Genomic DNA, 12,249 nt, shown 5'->3' on the forward strand with positions numbered 1-12,249 from the left:
GGAGTAGTGTCAGTAGTAGGAGTATCAGCAGTAGTAGTATCAGTAGTAGTATCAGCAGTAGGAGTAGTGTCAGTAGTATTATCAGCAGTAGGAGTATCAGCAGTAGTAGTATCAGTAGTAGTATCAGCAGTAGTAGTATCAGTAGTAGTAGTATCAGTAGTAGTAGTGTCAGCAGTAGTAGTATCAGTAGTAGTAGTATCAGCGGTAGTAGTATCAGCAGTAGTAGTATCAGTAGTAGTAGTATCAATAGTAATATCAGCAGTAGTAGTATCAGTAGGAGTATCAGCAGTAGTAGTAGTATCAGTAGTAGTAGTATCAGTAGTGGTAGTATCAGTATTAGTAGTATCGGTAGTAGTATCAGCAGTAGTAGTAGTATCAGTAGTAGAATCAGCAGTAGGAGTATCAGTAGTAGTATCAGTAGTAGTAGTATCAGTAGTAGTAGTATCAGTAGTAGTAGTATCAGTAGTGGTAGTATCAGTAGTAGTAGTATCGGTAGTAGTATCAGCAGTAGTAGTAGTATCAGTAGTAGAATCAGCAGTAGGAGTATCAGTAGTAGTATCAGTAGTAGTAGTATCAGCAGTAGTAGTATCAGTAGTAGTAGTATCAGCAGTAGGAGTGTCAGCAGTAGTAGTGTCAGTAGTAGTATCAGCAGTAGGAGTAGTGTCAGTAGTAGTAGTATCAGCAGTAGTATCAGCAGTAGGAGTAGTGTCAGTAGTAGTATCAGTAGTAGTATCAGCAGTAGGAGTGGTGGCAGTAGTAGTATCAGCAGTAGTAGTATCAGCAGTAGGAGTAGTGTCAGTAGTAGTATCAGCAGTAGTAGTAGGAGTGTCAGTAGTAGTAGTATCAGTAGTAGTATCAGCAGTAGCAGTATCAGTAGTAGTATCAGCAGTAGGAGTAGTGTCAGTAGTAGTAGTATCAGCAGCAGTAGTATTAGTAGTAGTAGTAGTATCAGCAGTAGTAGTATCAGCAGTAGTAGTATCAGTAGTAGTAGTATCAGCAGTAGTAGTATCAGTAGTAGTAGTATCAATAGTAGTATCAGCAGTAGTAGTATCAGTAGGAGTATCAGTAGAAGTAGTATCAGTAGTAGTATTAGTAGTAGTAGTATCAGTAGTAGGAGTATCAGTAGAAGTAGTATCAGTAGTAGTATTAGTAGTAGTAGTATCAGTAGTAGTAGTATCAGTAGTAGTAGTATCGGTAGTAGTATCAGCAGTAGTAGTAGTATCAGCAGCAGGAGTATCAGTAGTAGTATCAGTAGTAGTAGTATCAGTAGTAGTAGTATCAGTAGTAGTAGTATCAGCAGTAGGAGTATCAGTAGTAGTAGTATCAGTAGTAGTAGTAGTAGTATCAGTAGTAGTGTCAGTAGTAGGAGTATCAGCAGTAGGATTATCAGCAGTAGTAGTATCAGTAGTAGTATCAGCAGTAGGAGTAGTGTCAGTAGTAGGAGTATCAGCAGAAGTAGTATCAGTAGTAGTATCAGCAGTAGGAGTAGTGTCAGTAGTAGTATCAGCAATAGGAGTAGTGTCAGTAGTAGGAGTATCAGCAGTAGTAGTATCAGTAGTAGTATCAGCAGTAGGAGTAGTGTCAGTAGTATTATCAGCAGTAGGAGTATCAGCAGTAGTAGTATCAGTAGTAGTATCAGCAGTAGGAGTAGTGTCAGCAGTAGTAGTATCAGTAGTAGTAGTATCAGCAGTAGTAGTATCAGCAGTAGTAGTATCAGTAGTAGTAGTATCAATAGTAATATCAGCAGTAGTAGTATCAGTAGGAGTATCAGCAGTAGTAGTAGTATCAGTAGTAGTAGTATCAGTAGTGGTAGTATCAGTATTAGTAGTATCGGTAGTAGTATCATCAGTAGTAGTAGTATCAGTAGTAGAATCAGCAGTAGGAGTATCAGTAGTAGTATCAGTAGTAGTAGTATCAGTAGTAGTATCAGTAGTAGTAGTATCAGTAGTAGTAGTATCAGCAGTAGGAGTAGTGTCAGTAGTAGTAGTATCAGCAGTAGTATCAGCAGTAGGAGTAGTGTCAGTAGTAGTATCAGTAGTAGTATCAGCAGTAGGAGTGGTGGCAGTAGTAGTATCAGCAGTAGGAGTATCAGCAGTAGTAGTATCAGTAGTAGTATCAGCAGTAGGAGTAGTGTCAGTAGTAGTAGTATCAGCAGTAGCATCAGCAGTAGTAGTAGGAGTGTCAGTAGTAGTAGTAGTATCAGTAGTAGTATCAGCAGTAGGAGTATCAGCAGTAGTAGTATCAGTAGTAGTATCAGCAGTAGGAGTAGTGTCAGTAGTAGTAGTATCAGCAGTAGTAGTATCAGCAGCAGTAGTATTAGTAGTAGTAGTATCAGCAGTAGTAGTATCAGCAGTAGTAGTATCAGTAGTAGTAGTATCAGCAGTAGTAGTATCAGTAGTAGTAGTATCAATAGTAGTATCAGCAGTAGTAGTATCAGTAGGAGTATCAGCAGTAGTAGTATCAGCAGTAGGAGTATCAGTAGTAGTAGTATCAGTAGTGGTAGTATCAGTAGTAGTAGTATCGGTAGTAGTATCAGCAGTAGTAGTAGTATCAGCAGCAGGAGTATCAGTAGTAGTATCAGTAGTAGTAGTATCAGTAGTAGTAGTATCAATAGTAGTAGTATCAGCAGTAGGAGTATCAGTAGTAGTAGTATCAGTAGTAGTAGTAGTATCAGTAGTAGTGTCAGTAGTAGGAGTATCAGCAGTAGGATTATCAGCAGTAGTAGTATCAGTAGTAGTATCAGCAGTAGGAGTAGTGTCAGTAGTAGGAGTATCAGTAGTAGTATCAGCAGTAGGAGTAGTGTCAGTAGTAGTATCAGTAGTAGTATCAGCAGTAGGAGTATCAGCAGTAGTAGTATCAGTAGTAGTATCAGCAGTAGGAGTAGTGTCAGTAGTAGTAGTATCAGTAGTAGTATCAGCAGTAGGAGTAGTGTCAGTAGTAGTATCAGTAGTAGTATCAGCAGTAGGAGTAGTGTCAGTGGTAGTATCAGTAGTAGTATCAGCAGTAGGAGTAGTGTCAGTAGTAGTAGTAGTATCAGTAGTAGTATCAGCAGTAGGAGTAGTGTCAGTAGTAGTATCAGTAGTAGTATCAGCAGTAGGAGTAGTGTCAGTAGTAGGAGCTGCTTCTGCTGCTGACGATGGTGATGATGATGATGCGGATGATGATGCTGATGCTGCTGCTGATGATGCTGCTGATTATGATGCTGATGATGATGGTGATGCTGATGATGATGCTGTTGATGATGCTGATGATGATGGTGCTGCTGATGATGATGCTGATGATGCTGATGATGCTGCTGATGATGATGCTGGTGATGATGATGCTGCTGCTGATGATGGTGATACTGATGATGATGCTGCTGCTGATGATGATGATGCTGATGATGATGCTGCTGCTGCTGATGATGCTGATGATGATGATGGTGATACTGATGATGATTCTGATGATGATGCTGCTGCTGATGATGATGGTGATGATGATGCTGATGATGATGCTGCTGATGATGATGCTGATAATGCTGATGATGCTGCTGCTGCTGATGATGGTGATAATGACACTGATAATGATGCTGATGATGATGCTGATGATGCTGTTGATGATGATGCTGATGATGATGATGGTGCTGATGATGATGCTGATGATGAGGAGGCTGATGATGATGATGCTGATGATGGAGATGATGCTTCTTCTGCTGCTGATGATGATGCTGATGCTGGTGAGGCCGATGATGATGCTGATGATGATGCTGATGATGATGTTGATGATGATGATGCTGCTGCTGATGATGGTGATGATGCTGCTGATGATGATGCTGATGATGATGGTGATGATGATGCTGATGATGATGCTGCTGCTGATGATGATGATGCTGCTGCTGCTGATTATGATGCTGATGATGATGATGCTGCTATTGATGATGCTGATGATGATGCTGATGATGCTGCTGCTGATGATGATGCTGATGATGATGGCAACTCACAACTTTCTATCTCGAGGGTGCAGTTCTGCTCGTCCAGGGGATATCTCCGAAGATCCATCATGCACGCAGCTGTGGTGGTGATCCTGCAACACCACTCACCACTCACTCACCACTCACTACTCACCACTCACTCACCACTCACCACTCACTCACCACTCACCACTCACTCACCACTCACCAGTCACTCACCACTCACTCACCACTCACTCAGTCACTCACTCAGTCACTCACTCAGTCACTCACTCACTCAATCACCAGTCACTCACCACTCACTCACCACTCACTCAGTCACTCACTCAGTCACTCACTCACTCACTCAGTCACTCACTCACTCACCACTCACTCACTCACCCACTCACTCACTCAGTCACTCACTCAGTCACTCACTCACTCACTCACCACTCACCCACTCACTCACCTACTCACTCACTCAGTCACTCACTCACCCACTCACTCACTCACCCCCTCACTCACTCACTCACCCACTCACTCACTCACTCACCCACTCAGTCACTCACTCACTCACCCACTCACTCACCCACTCACCCACCTACTCACTCACTCACCCACTCACCCACCCACTCACTCACTCACCAACTCACCCACTCACTCACTCACCACTCACTCACCACTCACTCACCACTCACCACTCACCACTCACTCACTCATCACTCACCCAGTCACTCACTCACCACTCACTCACTCACCACTCACCACTCACTCAGTCACTCAGTCACTCACTCACTCACTCACCACTCACTCACCACTCACTCACTCACTCACCCACTCAGTCACTCACCACTCACTCACCACTCACTCACTACTCACCACTCACTCACCACTCACCACTCACTCACCACTCACTCACCATTCACTCACCATTCACTCACTCACTCACCACTCAATCACCATTCACTCACCACTCACTCACCACTCACTCACCACTCATTCACTCACTCACCGACTCACCCACTCACTCACTCACTCACCACTCACTCACCACTCACCCACTCACTCACCACTCACTCATCACTCACTCACTCACCACTCACTCACCACTCACTCACCACTCACCACTCAGTCACTCACTCACTCACCACTCACTCACCACTCACCACTCACTCACCACTCACTCACCACTCACTCACTCACCACTCACTCACCACTCACTCACCACTCACTCACTCACTCAGTCACTCACTCAGTCACCACTCACTCACCACTCACTCACCACTCACCACTCACTCAGTCACTCACTCACCACTCACTCACTCAGTCACTCACTCACCACTCACTCACCACGCACTCACTCACCACTCACTCACCACTCACTCACTCAGTCACTCAATCACTCACTCAGTCACTCACACACTCACTTACTCACTCACCACTCACTCACCACTCACTCACCACTCACTCACTCAATCACTCACTCACTCACTCAGTCACTCACTCACTCACTCACCACTCACTCACCACTCACCACTCACTCACTCACTCAATCACTCACTCACTCACTCAGTCACTCACTCACTCACCACTCACTCACCACTCACCACTCACTCACCACTCACTCACTCACCACTCACCCACCCACTCACTCACTCAGTCACTCACTCACTCACTCAGTCACTCAGTCACTCACTCACTCAGTCACTCACTCACCACTCACTCACCACTCACTCACTCACCACTCACTCACCACTCACTCACTCATTCACTCAGTCACTCACTCACTCACTCACCCACTCACTCACACAGTCACTCACTCACCACTCACTCACCACTCCCCACTCACTCACCACTCACTCACCACTCATTCACTCACCACTCACTCACCACTCACTCACCACTCACTCACCATTCACTCACTCACTCACTCAGTCACTCACTCAGTCACCTCTCACTCACCACTCACTCACCACTCACCCACCACTCACCACTCACTCAGTCACTCACTCACCACTCACTCACTCAGTCACTCACTCACCACTCACTCACCACGCACTCACTCACCACTCACTCACTCACCACTCACTCACTCAGTCACTCACTCACTCACTCAGTCACTCACACACTCACTCACTCACCACTCACTCACTCAATCACCACTCACTCACTCACTCAGTCACTCACTCAGTCACTCACTCACTCACCACTCACTCACCACTCACTCACGCAGTCACTCACCCACTCAGTCACTCACTCAGTCACTCACTCACTCACTCAGTCACTCACTCACCACTCACTCACCACTCACTCCGTCACTCACTCACTCACTCACCCACTAACTCACCACTCACCACTCACTCACCACTCACTCACCACTCACTCACCACTCACCCACCCACTCACTCACTCACTTAGTCACTCACTCACTCAGTCACTCAGTCACTCACTCACTCACTCAGTCACTCACTCACTCAGTCACTCACTCACCACTCACTCACCACTCACTCACTCACTCACCACTCACTCACTCATTCACTCAGTCACTCACTCACTCAGTCACCACTCACTCACTCACCCACTCACTCACACAGTCACTCACTCACCACTCACTCACCACTCACCACTCACTCACCACTCACTCACCACTCATTCACTCACCACTCACTCACCACTCACTCACCACTCACTCACCATTAACTCACTCACTCACTCAGTCACTCACTCAGTCACCACTCACTCACCACTCACTCAACACTCACCACTCACTCAGTCACTCACTCACCACTCACTCACTCACCACTCACTCACCACTCACTCACCACTCACTCACTCACCACTCACTCACTCACTCAACCACTCACACACTCACTCACTCACCACTCACTCACCACTCACTCACTCAGTCACTCACGACTCACTCACCACTCACTCATTCACTCACCACTCAATCACCACTCACTCACCACTCACTCACTCACCCACTCACTCACTCACTCACCACTCACTAACTCACTCACCACTCACTCACCACTCATTCACTCAGTCACTCAGTCACTCACCACTCACTCACCACTCATTCACTCACTCACCACTCACTCACCACTCACTCACCACTCACTCACTCAGTCACTCACTCACTCACTCAGTCACTCACTCACTCACCACTCACTCACTCACTCAGTCACTCACTCACCACTCACTTACTCACTCACTCACTCACCCACTCACTCACTCACTCAGTCACTCACTCACCACTCACTCACCACTCACTCACCACTCACCACTCACTCACCCACTCACTCACCACTCACCACTCACTCACCACTCACTCACCACTCACCCACCCACTCAGTCACTCACTCACTCACTCAGTCACTCAGTCACTCACTCACTCACCACTCACTCACCACTTACTCACTCATTCACTCAGTCACTCACTCAGTCACCACTCACTCACTCACCCACTCACTCACACAGTCACTCACTCACCACTCACTCACCACTCACTCACCACTCAGTCACTCATCACTCACTCACCACTCACTCACCAATCACTCACCATTCACTCACTCACTCAGTCACTCACTCAGTCACCACTCACTCACCACTCACTCACCACTCACCCACCACTCACCACTCACTCAGTCACTCACCACTCACTCACTCAGTCACTCACTCACCACTCACTCACCACTCACTCACTCACCACTCACCACTCACTCACTCACTCAGTCACTCACTCAGTCACTCACACACTCACTCACTCACCACTCACTCACTCACTCAACCACTTACTCACACATTCACTCACTCACTCACCACTCACTCACCACTCACTCACTCACTCAGTAACTCACCACTCACTCACCACTCACTCACTCACCACTCACTCACCACTCACTCACCACTCACTCACTCACTCACCCACTCACTCACTCACCACTCACTCACTCACTCACCACTCACTCACTCAGTCACTCACTCACCACTCACTCACTCACTCACCCACTCACTCACTCAGTCACTCACACACTCACTCACTCACCACTCACTCACTCACTCAACCACTTACTCACACATTCACTCACTCACTCACCACTCACTCACCACTCACTCACTCACTCAGTAACTCACCACTCACTCACCACTCACTCACTCACCACTCACTCACCACTCACTCACCACTCACTCACTCACTCACCCACTCACTCACTCACCACTCACTCACTCACTCACCACTCACTCACTCAGTCACTCACTCACCACTCACTCACTCACTCACCCACTCACTCACTCAGTCACTCACTCACTCACCACTCACTCACCACTCACTCACCAGTCACTCACTCACTCAGTCACTCAGTCACTCACTCACTCACCACTCACTCACTCACTCAGTCACTCACTCACCACTCACTCACTCACTCACCCACTCACTCACTCAGTCACTCACTCACCACTCACTCACCACTCACTCACCACTCACTCACTCAGTCACTCACTCACTCAGTCACTCAGTCACTCACTCACCACTCACCACTCACTCACTCAGTCACTCACTCACCACTCACTCACCACTCACTCACCACTCACTCACCACTCACTCACTCACTCACCACTCACTCAGTCACTCACTCACTCAGTCACTCACTCACCACTCACTCAGTCACTCACTCACTCATTCAGTCACTCACCACTCACTCACTCACTCACCACTCACTCACCACTCACCCACTCAGTCACTCACCACTCACTCACTCAGTCACTCACTCACTCACACACTCACCACTCACTCACCACTCACTCGCCACTCACTCACTCACTCACCACTCACCCAGCTCACCACTCACTCACCACTCACTCACCACTCTCTCACTCACCACTCACTCACTCACTCACCACTCACTCACCACTCACTCAGTCACTCACTCACTCAGTCACTCACTCACTCAACCACTCAGTCACCACTCACTCACTCACTCACCACTCACTCACCACTCACTCATTCACCACTCACTCACCCCTCACTCACTCACTCACCCCTCACTCACCACTCACTCACCCACTCACTCACCACTCACTCACCACTCACTCATCACTCACTCACTCACTCACCACTCACTCACCCCTCACTCACCCACTCACTCACCTACCCACTCACTCACCCACCCACTTACTCTCTCACTCACCCACTCACTCACCCACTCACTCACCCACTCACCCACTCACCCACCCACTCACCACTCACTCACTCACCCACTCACCCACTCACCCACTCACTCACTCACCCACTCACCCACCCACCTACCCACTCACCCACCCACCCACTCACTCAACCACCCACTCACCCACCCACCCACCCACTCACCCACTCACTCACCACTCACTCACCCACTTACCCACTCAATCACCACCCACTCACTTACTCACCTACCCACTCACTCACCCACTCACTCACCCACTCACTCACCCACCCACTCACCCACCCACCCACTCACTCACCCACCCACCCACCCACTCACTCATCCACCCACCCACCCACACACCCACTCACCCACCCACTCACCCACTCACTCACCCACTCACCCACCCACTCATCCACCCACTCACTCACTCACCCACTCACTCACCCACCCACTCACCACTCACTCACTCACCCACTCACCCACTGACTCACTCACTCACCCACTCACTCACTCACCCACTCCCGCACCCACTCACCACTCATTCACTCACTCACCCACTTACTCACTCACCCACTCACTCACCCACCCACCCACTCACCACCCACTCACCCACCCACTCACTCACCCACTCACCCACCCACTCACTCATTCACTCACTCATTCATTCACTCACTCACTCACTCACCCACCCACACACTCACCCACTCACTCACCCACCCACCCACCCACTCACCACCCACTCACCCACCCACTCACTCACCCACTCACCCACCCACTCACTCATTCACTCACTCATTCATTCACTCACTCACTCACTCACCCACCCACTCACTCACCCACCCACTCACTCACCCACCCACTCATCCACCCACCCACTCACCCACCCACCCACCCACTCACCCACCCACTCACTCACCCACCCACTCACCACTCACTCACTCACCCACTCACCCACTCATTCACCCACTCACCCACCCACCCACTCACTCACCCACTCACCGACCCACTCACTCACTCAATCACCCACCCACTCACCCACTCACTCACCCACCCACTCACCCACCCACCCACTCACCCACTCACTCACTCAATCACCCACCCACCTACTCACCCACTCACCACTCACCCACACACTCACCCACTCACCACTCACTCACCCACTCACCCACCCACCCACTCACTCACCACTCACTCACCCACTCACCCACCCACCCACTCACCCACCCACCCACTCACTCACCCACCCACCCACCCACTCACTCACCCACCCACTCACTCACTCACCCACTCACTCACCCACTCACCCACCCACTCACTCACTCACCCACCCACTCACCCACTCACCACTCACTCACCCACTCACCCACCCACTCACTCACCCACTCACCCACCCACCCACTCACCACTCACTCACCCACTCACCCACCCACCCACTCACCCACTCACTCACCCACTCACCCACCCACTCACCCACTCACCCACCTACCCCCTCACTCACTCACCCACTCACCCACCCACTCACCCACCTACCCACCCACTCACTCACCCACCCACTCACCCACTCACCAACCCACTCACCACTCACTCACCTTAACCCATAGAGCACACTGCCGTCAGGATGCAGTCTGATCATGCGATTCTTCACCGTCACCCCGTGCACGAACGACTTCTTGTCGTTGAGGAAGTAAGTGTCGGGGACCCAGAGCTGGTCGGCCACGCGGTTGTCCAGGGTCAGATTCACGGAGATACCCGCGTAGGAGAGTCGCCTGTCTCTCCAGTACTGCTGGAAGTACATGGTGAGGGTGTAGTCCTGTAGACACACACAGAGAGAGACACACACACAGAGACACAGAGACAACCACACAGAGACAGAGAGAGTCGCCTGTCTCTCCAGTACTGCTGGAAGTACATGGTGAGGGTGTAGTCCTGTAGAGACACACAGACACACAGAGAGAGTCGCCTGTCTCTCCAGTACTGCTGGAAGTACATGGTGAGGGTGTAGTCCTGTAGAGACACACACACACACACAGAGACACAGAGACACACACAGAGACACAGAGAGTCGCCTGTCTCTCCAGTACTGCTGGAAGTACATGGTGAGGGTGTAGTCCTGTAGAGACACACAGAGAGACACAGACACAGAGACACACACAGAGACACACAGAGACACAGAGACACACACAGAGACACAGAGAGTCGCCTGTCTCTCCAGTACTGCTGGAAGTACATGGTGAGGGTGTAGTCCTGTAGAGACACACAGAGAGTCGCCTGTCTCTCCAGTACTGCTGGAAGTACATGGTGAGGGTGTAGTTCTGTAGAGACACACACAGAGACACACAGAGACAAAGAGACACACACAGAGACACAGAGAGTCGCCTGTCTCTCCAGTACTGCTGGAAGTACATGGTGAGTGTGTAGTCCTGTAGAGACACACAGAGACACACAGAGACACACAGAGACACAGAGACACACACAGAGAGAGTCGCCTGTCTCTCCAGTACTGCTGGAAGTACATGGTGAGGGTGTAGTCCTGTAGAGACACAGAGAGACACACAGAGACACAGAGACACACACAGAGACACAGAGACACACACAGAGACACAGAGAGTCGCCTGTCTCTCCAGTACTGCTCGAAGTACATGGTGAGGGTGTAGTCCTGTAGACACACACAGAGACACACACAGAGACACACACAGAGACACACAGAGAGTCGCCTGTCTCTCCAGTACTGCTGGAAGTACATGGTGAGGGTGTAGTCCTGTAGACACACACAGAGACACACACAGAGACACACACAGAGACACACAGAGAGTCGCCTGTCTCTCCAGTACTGCTGGAAGTACATGGTGAGGGTGTAGTCCTGTAGAGACACACACACACACAGAGACACAGAGACACACACAGAGACACAGAGAGTCGCCTGTCTCTCCAGTACTGCTGGAAGTACATGGTGAGGGTGTAGTCCTGTAGAGACACAGAGACACAGAGAGACACACACAGAGACACACACAGAGACACACAGAGACAGAGAGAGTCGCCTGTCTCTCCAGTACTGCTGGAAGTACATGGTGAGGGTGTAGTCCTGTAGAGACACACACAGAGAGTCGCCTGTCTCTCCAGTACTGCTGGAAG

General features: G+C 49.6%; 1 protein-coding gene across 1 annotated transcript in view; it reads right to left on the bottom strand.

The window, feature by feature from the left end:
* The window catches only part of LOC116958332 (gamma-aminobutyric acid receptor subunit beta-3-like), a 98,149-nt gene that overhangs the window by 54,065 nt on the left and 31,835 nt on the right, over positions 1–12,249 (bottom strand). Inside the window, exons 3-4 of the mRNA XM_076058542.1 lie at positions 10,707–10,927; positions 3,980–4,062 (exon numbers count right to left, since the gene is read on the bottom strand). Of these exons, the coding sequence (XP_075914657.1) occupies positions 3,980–4,062; positions 10,707–10,927 (304 nt within the window). The remainder of the gene's footprint in view (positions 1–3,979; positions 4,063–10,706; positions 10,928–12,249) is intronic.

Source organism: Petromyzon marinus (assembly GCF_048934315.1).
Source record: "Petromyzon marinus isolate PM22_M1 ecotype Great Lakes invasive population chromosome 76 unlocalized genomic scaffold, UKy_Petmar_22M1.pri1.0 chr76_unloc.2, whole genome shotgun sequence".
NCBI lineage: Eukaryota > Metazoa > Chordata > Hyperoartia > Petromyzontiformes > Petromyzontidae > Petromyzon > Petromyzon marinus.